The sequence below is a fragment of the Frankliniella occidentalis genome, unplaced genomic scaffold (genome assembly GCF_000697945.3).
Source record: "Frankliniella occidentalis isolate FOCC.00 unplaced genomic scaffold, Focc_3.1 Scaffold184, whole genome shotgun sequence".
NCBI classification, from domain to species: domain Eukaryota; kingdom Metazoa; phylum Arthropoda; class Insecta; order Thysanoptera; family Thripidae; genus Frankliniella; species Frankliniella occidentalis.
In genome coordinates this window covers 214,959-231,412 of record NW_026267310.1, presented here as the reverse complement: position 1 = coordinate 231,412, position 16,454 = coordinate 214,959, and the positions used below count along the sequence as shown (strand labels likewise).

The 16,454-nt window shown below is 42.6% G+C and overlaps 2 protein-coding genes across 12 annotated transcripts; both read right to left on the bottom strand.

The window, feature by feature from the left end:
- Positions 1–510: 510 nt before the first annotated feature.
- Positions 511–8,711, bottom strand: LOC113203724 (transmembrane protein 165). Of its 6 annotated transcripts, XM_026418544.2 has the most exons (12): positions 7,707–7,955; positions 7,485–7,600; positions 6,396–6,614; positions 6,087–6,321; positions 5,818–5,993; positions 5,118–5,165; positions 4,947–5,003; positions 4,822–4,854; positions 4,304–4,360; positions 3,104–3,298; positions 2,892–2,997; positions 511–2,810 (listed from the first exon to the last, which is right to left on the bottom strand). In XM_026418544.2, exons 3-12 carry the CDS (start codon positions 6,540–6,542, stop codon positions 2,737–2,739), a joined length of 1,128 nt encoding a protein of 375 aa, XP_026274329.1. In that variant the 5' UTR covers positions 6,543–6,614; positions 7,485–7,600; positions 7,707–7,955; the 3' UTR covers positions 511–2,736. The 6 variants fall into 6 exon arrangements, with proteins under 6 accessions (XP_026274329.1, XP_026274328.1, XP_026274330.1 ...); XM_026418543.2 differs by lacking the exons at positions 7,485–7,600; positions 7,707–7,955 and adding an exon at positions 8,496–8,711; XM_026418545.2 differs by lacking the exon at positions 7,485–7,600 and having other exon boundaries at positions 7,707–7,948.
- A 2,071-nt stretch (positions 8,712–10,782) lies between these two features.
- LOC113203761 (uncharacterized) lies at positions 10,783–16,440 on the bottom strand. Of its 6 annotated transcripts, none has more exons than XM_052272053.1 (11): positions 16,360–16,440; positions 15,705–15,793; positions 14,328–15,603; positions 12,824–14,214; positions 12,547–12,732; positions 12,138–12,281; positions 11,934–12,069; positions 11,731–11,846; positions 11,503–11,619; positions 11,345–11,416; positions 10,783–11,270 (listed from the first exon to the last, which is right to left on the bottom strand). In XM_052272053.1, the coding sequence occupies exons 3-11, from the start codon at positions 15,577–15,579 to the stop codon at positions 11,166–11,168; spliced, it is 3,519 nt and encodes a 1,172-aa protein (XP_052128013.1). In that variant the 5' UTR covers positions 15,580–15,603; positions 15,705–15,793; positions 16,360–16,440; the 3' UTR covers positions 10,783–11,165. The 6 variants fall into 6 exon arrangements, with proteins under 6 accessions (XP_052128013.1, XP_052128012.1, XP_026274394.2 ...); XM_052272052.1 differs by having other exon boundaries at positions 16,259–16,403; XM_026418609.2 differs by having other exon boundaries at positions 12,824–14,208; positions 14,349–15,603; positions 16,259–16,403.
- Between the last annotated feature and the right edge of the window lie 14 nt (positions 16,441–16,454).

The window sequence follows — 16,454 nt, the reverse complement described above, 5'->3', positions numbered from 1 at the left end:
AACCAAACCATCAACGACTTATAACCATTCCGTGCTGACTATTTGGATAGTGTGCGAGACGTGCGCATGTCTCCGGGATACAGCTCATCGTGGTCAACGCAACTCGGCCGCATCCATACCACCGCCCGGAAAGTCTCACGCTACAAAAGAAATTCCGTCTTGATCCCAGGGGCACACGCTATACATACCTCCGTGAGCTGCCGACCTGCTGCACTCGGACCGCGCCGTGTGGATCTCGAGGGGAACGCCAGGACACGCACGCGCTGTCGGCACGGCCTAGGAGGCGCCCTGACGCCACACAACGCCACCCTGCACTGCAGCGCGGAGCGCGGCCAGCGGGCCACCCGCGGAGCACCCCAGGGGGTCACCTGGTCGCATCCGAGTGCTAAATGACACGAGGAGGGGGGCTGCCGGCCAGCCTCCTACCTCCTGGTTGTGTTGATGTCCATTCCGGGCGCCACGTAATGAGGAGAAAAGGGCAGCGGGCGGAAGGAATGAGTGCGCGCCGTGTACAAAAATACAGTCTCTTTTATTCGGCCGAAGAGAAGCAAATCAACGACATTAACTGAAGGTCGCTGGCTTTTAACACGGGCAACAACAGTTGTTGGGCGGTTCACAACAAGCAGGCATCTGTAACGGCGCGTGGCTGGCCTACGTGCAGCTCCCCGTCGCCCCGTGCGAGTAGGCCACCCGGCCCCACGCCTGCATACACTACATTCCAATAGCTGCAAAAGGAACGACGTCGTGAACCGCCCAACCACAAAGAAAATATCGTCTTTAGAATGCTTTGGAAACATATAATGCACTGTACAGTTTAGCTTATTGATTACATGTTCCGGGCGTGGTCAGGCGGAATCAGCTGCTCTTGAGGAATCGAAAGGCATCGCCTTACTGTCTCAGGGGACAAGCAGGGTACGGCCAACAAACCACATTGTCATATGAAACTTTGAATTAAAAACATCAATTGGTTATGATTTTACATCTCTATATGGAATGAACTAAAGACAAAGGAATTCACTTTTTGAGCTTAACTCTCACCAATCTTACAATCTGAGTCTCAGATAAATAAATAATTCAAATTTGAACAGAGTCAACAGAGCCTCATCCTTAGTGAAAGGGAAACAACTAAATATCATGGCAGTATCCCAACCTCATAGAGGTAAATAAGGAGTGTGACAAAAATTTAACAATTCAGTTAACATAATAATCACGTAAAATATTCGTTGACACTAAATTTCAATTACTTAATTTGCAGGTCAGGTAAGACAAGAAACAATTGTCTTCATAACTCCAAACCATGTAAAGAAACACAAACACAACTAGCTGTTAACATTTGATCAGATTTAAACTTTTATGAAAAACGGTTATTTTACTTCTCAGCATCACAAATAACCCTCAATAAATTACAGACAAACATAGGTTCGTGATCTCATAACACAAGAAATTACAGCACTAGGGAAAGCACTTCAACAGATTTTCTTAGTAAAACACTTCTTGAGGGTATGTATGCATTCCAATATTAACACCCAATATGTTTGGCTACAGTCGAGTCTTAGGCTACAGTAAATAATAATATCTACCAAACACTTTAAAATAAGAACTAGAAGTAATCATCATAATTGGTTATACACTTGTATTATTAACACTGATTACTTGCCAGAGCAGAACATAAAACACACAGCCAGTATACTTATATGAGTAAGTATGAGAAAAACTTTAGTGCTCTCTAGTTCTCCAGTTCAGCAAGTGTTGATATTAAAATGCACTACTTATAATGTAATATGTATCACAATATGTGCCTCACACAATAAATAAAGCCAAAACTTTTTTAACAATATAAGCCCAATCAAAAGTAGACAAAGACATTTTCTAGTTATTTTTTTTTTTTTGAAATTTAAGAGAAATGCGCCCTTGAAAACATACAATTACAAGACTGCTATTGATATCAAGTTGTGTTTATTTTTCAGACTTCCGCACCGTAGAGGCATATTCTAAAATTATCACATGTGTACGATGAAACTTCACCTACTGTTGACAGTATACATGAATCGTCATCTACAGGCAGTAGATGAAACGTCACCTACTGTTGACAGCTACCTACTGTAGGGGAAATTGGGATCTTTCACATAACATAAATTTAGAAGATACTGAAAACCGATCCCATTGAAGACACCAAAGAGAATACCTGATTTCAATATAAGTTGGCTTCTCCAAAAAACCAAAATATAAAAAAAGAACCCAAAATAGTCTCAATGCCTTAATTTTACAAATAAAGCAAACAATTACAAATGGCAAAATCTCAATCATAAGGTAGATAAACATTCATTGAACAACGGATTTCCACCCACAGTAAAATGCTGCAAATCTCAAGCAATATTAGATAGATTTATAAAACAACAGAAAAACAGCACTTCTTTAGATCAGAGGAAACTAGGCTCTCTAAAGACAATTTAAATTTAAATAACGGAACACAGGCGCGGATTAAGGGTGGGGGTGGGGCTGGGGGGCGATTGCCCCCCCTCCCCCCCTCTCCCGTGGTAGGTAACCGACAACCTTGTCGGTCGGACCTCAATCCGCGCCTGACGAAACATAGTCAGTGCACTCCCTCATGTAAACCTCAATTTCCTTTGTGAGTTTTGAAATAGTATGAGAGCCAGTAGCAAGACAGAAGAGGTCTTATTTTAGAGAAAAAAAATCTACAAAAATACTGTTTTGTTGAGCTACTTGGTGTCTGGACTATTCTGCATTAGGATCAAAGAATAAAGCAGAAACTGCAAAGATGAGGAACACTATACCACCAATTATTGTAACTGCAACAAAAAAGAAAAAGAAAATTAAAGTGAGCCTTTATTTTGTTTGAAAAGAGATAAAGACCTCAAGAGAAATTTTACCTGTTCTAACTGATATCCTTTGGGCAATCATCCTTCCACCAAGCACTGCTAAACCGGTACATAAGCAATGGCCGAGAGTGCCACCAATTGTTACACCAACTACATCCTGCAAAAATTAAAAGCAATGAAGTATGCACTTAAAAATATTACGCAGGTAGTTGAAAAAATTGAGCTTAAACAAACAGTTTGAATTAAAATATGAATTCATTTACTTCTCTAGCAGCAAGAATAATTGTTGTTAGTTGACTTCGATCACCCCACTCAGCCAAAAATGTAAGAGTGAATGCTTGAACAAAAATGCGTGAAAACATTTTTAAGGCACTTGCACGCCACTTCCCTTTCTTCTTTGTGCTGGCACTACCAGCAGATTCAACATCAGCTCCTCCAGATGCTGCTTCTCTTTCAAACTGTGAGAAAAATACAGAATGCAAACATAATTTAAATAAGTTCAGCACAAATAATCTAAAAATGAATATAAAAAATATCACAAATTAAAAACATGTTCCGTATTCTTGAAAGACATTTACTCATATGCCATTGAAGCAAATATCACACAAATCAAGCACATTGTATAGAAGCAATACCACACATCTACATGCAATTTGAAACACCACACATGTACATGCAATTTTAAACACACAGTGTCATCATGCAAGTAACTAAAGCAAATTATAATTTGAGAGGAGTGCAAACATGTGTTACATCATTACGTAGGTTATTCATGTATGGTTAACTGATTTTACTTACCCAAACCATTGACCATAGCATTGTAATAAACCAACAGAGTATTATTTTGAGTACAAATTAGTTGCAAGCGCAAGCGTAGTAAAATACAGCACATGTTGAGAATATTCCGATTAACCAAAATATGGCTCTGGTTTTGCAGGCTTAGTGAACTTTTCAGAATTGTATTAAGTAAATGAACGTTGTAAGTGAGTTATATCTAGGAGTTTTTCTCATGTCTTAGGATATGCTTTTTAGTCAGCTTTAAATACATGGTCTATACAGCTTATTCAATGTACACAGAACATAGAACCCACACATCTGATCAAAGACATAGTAACACATACATAAACATCACAGACTGCATTTAGAGCCAGATTAATAACAAGTCAACCCTATACAGAACAAAAAAACAACAATTAAACACAATCTGGCTAAGAGTCCTTTATTCTCTTATACGGGATATTGAGATAAACAGAAAACAATTTTGGGAATTAGGCCCAATGGAGAAAACACAGCAAACACGTGTTCCCTTTCAAAGTGCTCTTGGTTTTCAAATAATTATGTTTCTGATTCAAGTATGCAGATATAGTTTAACATGAAAAGTAAACACAAATTGGACGGACCAGAAAGCTTTTAGACTAAACATACGCCGTACGTATTGCATATTTCATATACAAACTAATTACCTCAGACTTTTTAGAGTTGAAATCTATATGGTTCTCAGAGGAATTAGAGGCAGAGGCCTGCAGAGAGCATAGTATCAACAACTCTTTCACTTTGTTTTGAGTAAAGTCACAAGTAATCATAAAAACAAAAGAAAACTGATAAAATTCTCTAAAAAAACAAAAAAAATATCTGAAGTGAGTAGCTTAAATTTTCAAATCTATGAGAAACACCTACAGTGGATAAAATTACCGTAATTTAATGGCTAAATTGACAGAGCTGCCAGCAACACTACATATCATGTAAGCATTTGAAATGCATGTTTAATTGAAACTATGAAATCTACAGCATGTTAGGAATTAGCGGGTTAACAGATATTTATCAAACGCGTGGACTACAATCATAGGGACCTTTGTGCATTTCAGCACGTTGCACAGAGTGCAATTTTTAAAAAGTGACTGAGAAGATAAGGACAGCATTCAACTTTCTTAAGCAGCTTTGAAAAGTTCTGGCAGCCCTAGACACCATGCAAAATACTTACCTCAACATTTAGAAGAGTAGGATCTATCACCACCTAACAAATACTCAGCATTAGCAATCTCACAGATTTACAGCTTGAAATCTAGGAATATATTTCTATTAATCCACAAAAAAAAAATACAATACCTCTTTATTGTTTTTAATAGATCCCTCAGAGTTTTGTTCTGTTGGTTCTGGCTGTACCTAAGTTTCAAATATAAACAAGCCAAAAACTCAGTCTCAAAATTCCTGCATACTTTATGCAAAAAAGGTAATCTAAAGCAAGTAATTTATCTCCTACGCAACAATGCAACTCACCACCAAGTCAGCTTCCACCTCTCGTTGTTGATCTTCAACTTTCTTACCCTGAATTGTTCATTAAACAATAGTAGTAAAAGAAAAACATTCTAAATCAATATTTTCAGACAGAATGCATTTGAGCTGACATCTCTGAGAACAAATTAAAATTGAATTTGCCTTCTTGATAAATGTATCCAAATAAACTCAAACTCTTTGTTAAGAAAGAGAGGTGTGGAAATTTTAGTGGAAACTTGAATATTACAACTTATATTTTGTTTTCACAAGACTGCATGAAATTGATTAGAATAAAATATACAACCTGAGACTGATTGTCTTCTCAGTGAGACAGCATCAACATAACTACTTACTAATAAATGATATACCTATTATACTTTAATGAAAATGTACCACTACCCGTGCACAGCAGAAAGAAGGGGAAGATACATTGGGATACCACATTCACAAATGCCCAAGAAATTCGCGACTTTTCTTGGGCAATCTGAAGAATGGAGGTCCACAATGAAATCTTACAAGACAAAGCACATCAGAAAACCATTCAAAAGAAAACCTACAGAAGTTTAACAATAATATATAAATACCACACCACCAAAATAATTGTTAAAACCAAGAAATACGCCATGTTAAGGGCACACTCTGCAAAAGCTAAGCAAAGCCTTCCACATTCAAACAAGCATTTTGATTTACTCAAAACTGTTACCTCATCTTCACGTTTTCGTAAATCTGACTGAACTTCTTCCAGTTCCTCCTGACCTTCATTGGGCGACATATAGTAACCATCTCGTAACATTTTCAGACCAAAAATGGCAAACAGAGCTGTTGATATATAGTATGTATACGCTCTAGGTATGATAGTTGCAGCTAAGCCAAAGACAGCTAAAAACAAGATAAGAAAAGAATTTATGACATTATCTCAAGAAAATTCAAATTCCAATCATCACACAAAATATACCAGAATGATAAACTTACCTGACAAAACTGTCATAAATGCGAGAGCAGACGCAGCACCCAAGAAAACAGTAAGACGTGGGTGACGCATGGCCATTATTGCAGCAATAAAAAACGTTTTGTCTCCAAGCTCAGACACAACTATCACAGAGAGTGCAGCAACAAATGCATGCACAAATCCAAGATTCCCTCCAGGGGGAGCACTCGTTTTCTCTTCGCCTTTGTCATTGTCTGATTGTTCCACCACATGTCCTCGCTGTGAAGTAGAAACAAAATTTACTTATAAATCAAGCAATTTGGAACAGGTAAAGTCTTAAACATAAAACTTACCACTGAAGGTAGTGCAGAGTCGGTGCGGGGTGTTTCAGATTCATCAATTGGTTCCTTTTCACAGGAAACAGTACAGAAGAAAATCCCTAAAACGCATAATGCTATGGTGGCTCTCCGCACAAATACTTGGTTGAGTAGTCCAGCCATATTTGTGTGACTTGAAACAGACGGACGATAATGACGAAAAGAGTCAAGTCTTCGTTATCATCTGCCAGGCATCTGAAAGATGTAATGAAAAGAACTTCTACTTATTCCACAATACAACAGAAAGTAAACAAATGTGCAGTGTATTCTTTGAGAAGGTGACGTGCTTAGTTTAGATGATTCATACAATCTACAGGGAAAATAGTTTTGAAAAGGGAGCATGCGAACCCTGTAACATTTTACATTCATAATAGAAAGTTAAAATATGATTGCTCAGCTTTATTCCTCGACTTATGAAAGGCCTATATTGTGTCCTCATAACCTTATTGAAAGTGCGATTGCCGACTGCGACACACCGAGCGAGACATGATTGCAATACAGTTCCACCTCCAAAGAAAAATACCTGAATTACCTTTAAATTTTCTATGATAATAAATAACGCCGGGCGATGAACATACGCGGCGGCATCTACAAATTACACATCAGCAGCAGACAGCACGCCAGCCAGTCAGTCGAAAGCAGTCGAAAACAACAACACCAACATCAACAACAAGAAAAATACAACACTTAAGAGGAAGCGGATATGCGTATGCGACCAGTTGAGGAGCGGGAACGTCCATCGCGAGCGGCGAGCGTGAACCCGCACAGCCCGCCAGTCACTGAACGAAGTAATGGACGTCAGGAGTCCTCACGTTTCATCAGCGACACGGATGGCTTTTAATTTCCACTATTTCCACTGGGTATGCGGAAACAACCATCCATCAGACAATGAGAAGCGAAGGTGACGAAGATAAAAGGCGGTTGCGGAGAGAGGCGTCATCGATAACGAGGGAATCCTCTTGTCAGGCGAGGACAGTGCGTCGACAAACAGCATGGCAATATAGTAATAAGTACAATGCCACCCACATGTCCCAGTCCGATGGCACATCTAGGCCGTTCACGAACCTATTGAGGTCAAGGCGGGGATAACAACGCAGGGCTGGGACAGGCTCGGGTACTGATACACTCGGTTGGAATGGAGATCGTCAGCAGCATTCTTACGCCTTCGTTATCTCGCCCATCTGTCATATCGAATAAGCCGCCAAGAGGTACAATGTTGCCATCCTCTTCCAGACGAGAAAAAGCGCTTCAGGCTTTCGTCAGTTCGACAGGCCGACCAATACTCACGTGACGTTGATTTGACGGGAAACCAAACCCTCTGTAGCGTAGATCACCGTTTGGACGAACAAAATGCTGTTTGTCGAGCTGAAACGATAAGGAGCTACCACGTTTGCTCTAGACCAGGGGGAAGGTGCAACAAGATAACACAATGTATGTCATCTCGAAAAAGGGAATATAAACCAACGTAAGCAATATTTCTCGTCACCATAAATTGTCACGCCAGTTCTTGGAATGAGCGAACAGTGCGCCGACTAGAGTGGTGGAAAGAGCCCCCAACTTACTTCTTGTTCTGCAAAGAATAACAAATCATCAATCGCTGGGGCGGGTGGGCAAGATATCACCGAGCTGCTCGGACGATGCCACCGCAAGCGCAGCCGGTAGCCGAGAGGGAGTGACGTGAGATAGCGGGGAATGCAACCCGGTGCACTCTCAGCCGCTGGCCGGGCCGGCGGGACGGCGTAGAGCACAGCTGCACCGACAGCCGGCAGGTGGACGTGCGGCCGCTTGGATTCAGACTCACTAGACTGCCCGATTGCCGTAATTTGGAGTTCCACACGACCAGGAATTAGTCGGGTGCAGCACCGCGGTGGTAAGGATCGCGCTGACCCCGGCCGCCGGACTTGCGCTTGCGGTCACAAACAGGGACGCGTGCGACGCGCGACGGGCGGCTGGAGAGCGCCGTGGGCGTAGGCAGTCCCGTCGCGCGCGGGAGTCGCGCGGCCAGGAGGTTGCCTACCCTTCGGGCGGCCCTGCACTGCTCCAGAGCGGGCCGGAGCGAGCAGAAGACGACCGTACCTGGCGACAGGGGCCGGTGCAGCAGCGCGCCGGCATGCTTCAAGTAGTGACGCGCGCTCCTTGTCCCGCACCGCGTCCCCCAAGGTCGTGCGCGTGACGACGGGACGCGCGGCTCTCTCTGGTGGCGCGTGGTCTGGGTGCTGTAGCGGCGTCCACGGCGGCGTCCACTGGTCTGTCCTGCTCACCTGCGCCGGGGAGAGTGACGCGCGGCGAGGTGTCGGCCGGCGTCGTCGTCGGGAGCGGCGCGGACAGACCCTGCCTGCCCCCCGCCACGCCCCGCCCCCCATCCTGGGCCGCAGCCGCGGCGCTGCACTAGTAGTAGCCGCTGCCCAGGCGGGGGTCGATACGCCACTTCCTGGATCGGCGGCAGAGAGCGATGCGATGGCGTGCCCGTCCTCGTGGGCTCGGGGTGGGCCCCGGCGTGGGGGCGGCCAGCCGGCCTCGCCCTCGACTCGTTTAGAACGGTCTCTCCAAGCCAAGGCCGCCACCGTGCGCGGACAGCCCCGGGCACCCTTAAGGCGCAGCTAACCCCCACCGCGGGGTTGCCCCCCCCCCTCCCCTCCCGACAGGTGAGTGCCTCGGCGAGCAGGTAGCACGCGACAACACACACGAGTTCCTTGCCCTGGCAGTAGCTGATAAGGCGTGGACGGGCCCATCCCGTCGCGGCGGCCTCGGATCAGTAACGCGTCGTCACCAGCCCCCACCCCCCTCCCTCCCCCACAAAGTCCGTGGCCCTCGCGCAAACATGTATCACTTTTTGGCGTGATTTCACCAAATCACGAGTCGCCCAGTCGCGTCTTGCTGGCGGCGTCAGAGCAGGGCAGTCGAGCCTGCTGCACACGTCGAGGAGCGGAGAGGAGGGGGGGGGGGGGTGGCTGTCAGACCTGGTTTTGGACATGGTACAGTGCGCATCGTTGCGGAGCGAGTGGGGCCAGACGACCCCGACTGGACAGCAGCTCGACAGCTAGAGCTTCTAGGCCGTTTCGCCATCAAGATTTTCCACCCCACTTGGCCGACGGGGCGGCGCCCTTCTCTCATGACGGCACCAAGAGCACGTCGACTTCGACTACCCCCCCCCCCTCCCTTCCCCGATTTTTTCTCCCGTCTATTAATAGGCTGCAGACACAGTTTTAGGCTGACCCTGCCCAGGGGAAGGCCATCAGGCCGAGGGAGTCCGACGCGCGCGCCCCGCTCTTGGACAAGCACCAGGACCAGGAGAACACGTACGTAGTGCACATCCGCACCGCAGCAGCGATCGGAAGACCCGGCCCGCGCGAGGTGGCTCGCGACCGGGTCAAGGCCTTCATCATGGCAGGGTGTCGAACACACCTGCGAAGGCTCTATATATACATGATATACCTCTGGAATGAATGATGCGGCATGTTGAGAGCGGGGGCTGCACGGAGCTAGCGCGGCCTCGACCCGACCGGCCGGCGCCCGGTTCAAAGCCGCCGCCTTTGTGCGAGGACCGGAGGGCCCGGTTCAAAGCCGCCGCCGTATACTCCCCCAAAAGCGGGTCCCGACCCCGACCGCACCGCGCGCCCGCGTGGGGTGGGGTGGGGTCTGCGTCGGCGGCGCGTCGTCGGGTCGAGGAGGTCGAGGTTACGCGCCGGAGAGCGAAGCCTAGCCATCAGGGTTTGAAAACGAGCAATAGCTCCGCGGGAGCTAACTGGAATTTGTGCGAGCTGTCATTACTTCTTCGAGGAACGAGGCGAGTTCCGCTAACGGCCGGCATGCGAAAACACGCTTGCTGAGTCTGAAGCGGTCAGCTGCAATCACCTCCTCTGCTCCGCCACGCCGCCGGCCGCTGAAGCTGGGCCTTCCCTGCGCCGTGTGCGGGGCCGGGAGGCCGCGGGCCCCCATGAGCTGTCACGGTCCGGCGCGTAGTCCAGAGCCGCGGTGCCGACGCGGTGCAAGCAGCGCGTGACCTCCACGCCGTGTTGAGTTTGTGTTCTCATGGCATTGGCATAGGATAGGGTCGCAGAGTGGCAGCGGCATCATCCATTCGGTCTCCCCTCGAACCTGTTGGTCCAAGTATGGCGGAGTCCCAAATGGATCCCACCCCCACCCCCTTTGCCGCTGGATGCTGGAGACTTTTCTCTTGTGTCGCGCATACCCACGCGCTCCTAGACCTCAGGTCCCCTGTTCCTCCCTTGCACGGGCAGTCAACTGCCACTGGCCAGAATTCGTTCCTGAAATAAGAAACCCACCCAAGGCCCTTCCCATGCAAGGCGAATCGGAATCACCATCGGCTGGCATTTGGGGAGAAGGGCTTTCAATTCAATCATAAGGTCCAGATGTTTATTTTTTAGATAAAAAAAGGAGCAGAGGTTGGAGTACAGAACATTATTATGTAATATCACTTAAAAGGTCTCATACAGCAAAAAATGGCAACTTGTTAAGGAGAGTGAGGAAAAGTCATTGAAGAAAAATGTGACTATAAACAAATACAAGACTTATCACAGTAGATGTTTTAGATTAGCATGCTTACTGGATCTACACAAAAGAAAAGAATTTACAGTAGTATTTGATTAAAACTTCAAAATTATACCTTTCATTAAAAAATGAAAACTGGTCAGATCAATAATTTTGTCTGAGATGTTAACCACATCTGTTTCTTGCAATAATTGCATGTGATTAATTTCACTGGCCTGCTAAGATGTCTTGGGGTTACAGTATTCCCTTCAATTTTCTGTTTTTATCCATAGCTGACTTAATTTTCACAGATAAATCTGTCACCATAAGAGTAGAACAGTTTTTTGACGAACAGTATAACTGGAAAAAACACACAGAATCAGTTAAATTTCCCACTTCTCTTTTACAAATTATTTTTCCAGCATCATACATACTTTTTTATTTATAACAGAAATACATAAAATCATTTTTCCAGGTCCTCGTAGAGTGATTAAACCTTTTTGTTCCTAAAATAATAGATCAATACACTTCACTTTAATATTGCAGAGCTTTTTTGGCTAAAAGAATATTTGAACTGTGGAGATGAACAAACCTGAACATCAAAGACATAAATGTTCCCATCATAGGAACCAGCAAAAAGAACCTCGTCTACCTGGACGATATTTACAATTCCTTTTCCCGTAGACAGTTTATATTTTAATATGCCTCCCTGTAAAAAAAAATAAAAAAAAAACAATATTTAAAAGCTCATGATACTAAAACACCAAAACATTATACAGAAAAAAAATATACTTAATCATATTCAGAAGAAAATGTTTACCTGGAAGTCATAAACTAAAATATGGTTACCATCTGTTCCACAAAAGAGCAGGTTATCATGTAAATTTAAGCAGTAAACAGTTTGCTGCATCGTTCCAAACTGTCTGAGCAAAAGCCCTAAAACATAAAAGAAAAAATAGGTATATATTTCAACACTAATGTTTAGAAATAAGATTATTAAGATATGATAAATCTCAAATGTACCAGACTCAGCGTCCCGTATTGTGATCGGCTGATTTCTACATGAAATTATTATAACTTTTCGAGGGCCTTCCTTGTGCGATTTAATTGCTAACACCGCAGACCCTTCTAAGGTTATGGTCTCAGCCAGTTTTTCTGTCTGCAAATGATTACAAAAATGAAAGAAGTGGAGAAAAAAAAAGTACTTTACAATGAAACTGTACTTACTTTTAAAATAAAGGGGCAGATAGATCCTGCTTTAGTCCCAACATAAGCTGTGCCCCATTCACAGGTTATTACAGATATGGCTTTAGACAAATTTAAAATTTTTTGGGGTTTGATATTAAATTTTGTTTCATTTGCACCTAATTGCTGGAAGAAAACAAAGAAAACACACAAGAGTAAGCATCATGGTCTGAATAAAATTAACTTACTGAAACAAAAGTGCAGGAGATACAGTCAAATCTGGTTGAAGCAAATTTCAGCATTCACTACCACCAGATTTTAGTATAATACAGAGTTCTCGACATGGCTCAGGGGAAAGCGGAAATTGGAATCGTCTTGATAAGAAACAGTTAATCTCTAAATCTAGAACTTAATTTAACTAGATTCAACTGTATCATCTTTACTAGCTTACCACAATATTATACAATTTTAAAAAACCATCTTCACCACCAGTAAAGAGGGTATCTTCCATAACATCAATACAATTTAACCCAGGTACACTTTTATCTCCATATGAAGCAAAAAGTTGATTTTTTTCAATTTTATTTTGGTAGGTAATGCCGTTTTGGGAACAAGCTAAGTATGATTCTTTGTACACCTGAGAGGATGCAACAAAAAAAGTTAGTGTATGCTTTAAATTCCACACGTAAAAAAGCAAAAACAAAAAATCATGCACAAAATAAATTTACCTTTAAATCTAAAATATAACCATCCATTCTGGGTATACATTCCTTTGCCACAGTTCCATTATTAGCAATTGGGATAATCTCTTTTTGTATCCCATTTTGGGATACATTATCTCTTGGAGAAGAAGGTTTTTCTATACTTTTACTCTTCAACTCTTCCACAACTTTTCCATTACTTTTTGGAGTGCTGCTAGATGATTTATTCTTCAAGGAGACAACTCCCTCTTTCTTTTTCTTACTCTTTCCTTCCTGTGAGCTACTTTTAGTATTCTGATTGCTTTTGGTTTTATTATTATCTAAATCAACGAGTTCTACCTCTATCCTCCTCTTCTTACGATTTTGATTGTTGGGTACAGTGGAAAGCCTCCTTTTGTTAAGAGGTAATTCGTCGTCATCAACATCCATCTCCATGTTGGAAGTTTCAGATAATCTTTGCGCTAACGTCTCACTTAAAGTATATCTCTCCATTACAAGGAATTTAAGCTTTTCGTCTATTTCATTTATTCTTTGTTGGATCTGGGAGGTTGTCAAGTTATTTGTATTTTTTTTGTTGCTACCAGCCAAGATAGGCGTGCAAAAAATGGGCATGATTATGGGAGTTTGGATGTTGACTGTAGCACTTTGAGTGAGTTCTGAGGGAACGGGTGAGGCATTTTCGCTATTTTCTTTCTCCTGTGGCAGTATAGACTTTGCTGTCTCATCTACTCTTTTGTCCACACAAGCAGCCAAATCAACAGATTGTTTTTCTTTTGTGCTTTTGCCACTTTCACAATTGGAGAGAGTAGGTGAGACACGTTCCTCATTTTCCTTTGGCTGCGGCTTCTTTTTCTCATTAAAGCTTTTTTCAGCCAAATCAATAAATTGTTTTTCTTTTGTGCTTTTGCCACTTTCACAATTGGAGAGAGTAGGTGAGACACGTTCCTCAATTTCCTTTGGCTGCGGCTTCTTTTTCTCATTAAAGCTTTTTTCAGCCAAATCAATAAATTGTTTTTCTTTTGTGCTTTTGCCACTTTCACAATTTGAGAGAGTAGGTGAGACACGTTCCTCACTTTCCTTTGGCTGCGGCTTCTCTTTCTCATTTAAGTTTCTTTCAGGACACGCCAATTGGTTTTCTTTTGTGCTTTCCTTTTCCTTTGGTACTTCAGACTTCACTTTCTTCTCAAAATTTTTATTGGGGCTTTTATTAGGATCAATAGAATGTTCTTCTTTTGTAGTAAAAGTTAGATGGTTTTTAGCTTTGCCACTTTCACACTCACTTGTAAATTCCCGTGCAAATCCCCTCACTCTTACTGTGGGGTGAGAGATCTCTTCCTGATATCCTTGATCCTCCTTGATATCAGTGGAAATGGTTTCCAATTTAATTCCAAAGTCCTCATGGATATCTATATCTGTAACTTTAAGAAATTAGAAATTAAAATCAAGCTGAGCAACAGAGATTGATATATAAGGAGGCAACAAAATATATGTGTTACTGCAATTGGCAAACGTCTGCTTCTAGCAAATGTACCTGCATCATTTGGCCACTTACCCTGACAGCGAGCTGGCTCTGGTGACAAGCTGGCGCTGGCGGCCTCTTCAAAGTTAAATAAATCACCCAGCGTATTTATTAACTCTGTTGGCAGATTTGCCCAATCAATGGACAAATCTGCCAACACAGTTCTATCATCTACTACTTCATCTGTGGGTTTCAAATTCGTCAAATTTTTTTCTGCAACTTCACGTGATTTTTGGGAAATTTGAGCTCTTTGGGCCTTCATTAATTGTCTCATAGCATGGTCAAATTTCCCCGACCTGGGGTTATTTATGATATCCCTCAGTTTGTTTTTAGTTATTTTTTGTAGGTCACTTATAATTTTATTTTGACGATCTTCACTGCTTTTGTTTTGTTTTAGCACTTCTAAATTTTTCCTTGGGGTTTTCTTTTGTCTTGGTGAAATTTCAGTAAAGTCAGAAGACTTACTTGGACTGTCATCTATTTGAATTATGTCAGGTTTCGGTAATGGCGGTAGAGTAAGTTCTATTATTTCATCATCTGAATTATTGTCATTATTGACAGTGTTGGCACAACCAATGGCGCGCAAATCGTTTGAATCCAAGTTAAGTTGGAACAAGTTTTGTGGCTGAGTTAATACTTTAGGAGGAAGAGCGTGGTTTGCTTTGCTTTGCTTTTCTTCTTCCTCTGTTAATAATTTATTTAAGTTCACGGTCATTTTGTTTTTGAGTGATTGTTTTAGGGCTTCTGTGGCCTTTTTCAAACTACACTCTCGCTCCTCTTCAGAGCCAGGCAAGGGATCTTTACTGACATCTTCCAAAATAGCTGGTTGTTGCCTATCTTTATTTGATTTCAGCCAATTGCTAATCTCATTTTCATCCTCCTCTTCTTCGCACTGGCTATGGAATGGTCTACTGGTGGGACAGTTAATGGGTGATCGACCTGGCAACCCACTATGAGGTGGTCTACCCAGAACACTACCCCGAGGTGGTCTACCCAGTAAACTACCCCGAGGTGGTCTACCAAGCAAACTCCTCCCGTTTTGCCATGGACTTCTTCCTCGGCCAGCATATTGTTGGGTACTACTACAATTTGTATCTCTTTGAGGGTAAGAGCCACCTTCTTTCTTGTCATTTTTATTTGGGCTTCCCCACCTGGACTTTCTGCCTCTTCTATGAGTGAAATTACCTCTGTAACCTTCAGTGCGATTACTATTATACGCAACATTTTGCGGGTAACCCCATGGAGGGGGACCCTGTTGATTCATTTTAATCAATTAATCAAAATTACTCTGAAAACATATTTAAATCAGATTTTTAGCAACCAGGCAGGAAAACACAAAAAGTAAAATGAGGTAAAAAATAAACTGTTCTACCCAATTATTATGCGTACCTTAAGCACAGAAGATGTAAAGTTTCACATTTGTTATCATTTGGTTATAACTCAAAAATTCACCCTGGACTTTTTTTTATTAAATTGTCCTGTAGAAAAAGTGCAAATATGAGCAAAAGATAGGACCTTTCTGAATAATTCCTGGAAACAAATAAACTTGAAATACCATTTTTTTAAATTTGAGTTAAATGTGACGTTGTAAACAGAAAAAAAATACTCTTAGTAAAGACACCTGGGTATTGAGGGGGCACAGACAAAATAATCAGAACCAATCAAGAGATACTTTTGTAACATAACCTGCACGAAGTATTTTGGTCGCGGTGGGAAGCTGGAAGTTATGACAAAATTGAAATATGAATTGATCAAACTACGCAATGCCTCGTAAATTAAAGCACGTATTTTTTGGGGCGATAAACAACAAATATTTATCCTTCATTTTCCAAGTAGTAGTGTTACTTTTCTCACTCACACAAACCACAACATGGTTACAGTCTTCTTACTGGATAAGTCAAAGAATCGCACACAACGACATTGAAATTGAAATGATAGAATACCTGCGTCACATACTAAATTTTTCGCTTCGTGTAGGGCTTTTCGCGATACGTCAAACAATTGTAATAACAGTAAAATTGCCCCGAAGAATGTTGAAATTTACCTCGCTAGAATAAACACAAACACTTGAAAACACTTCTCCCTCCAGTCGAAATCGAAGGAGCACATGTGACGTCACCCGACGAGCATCGGCAGGAG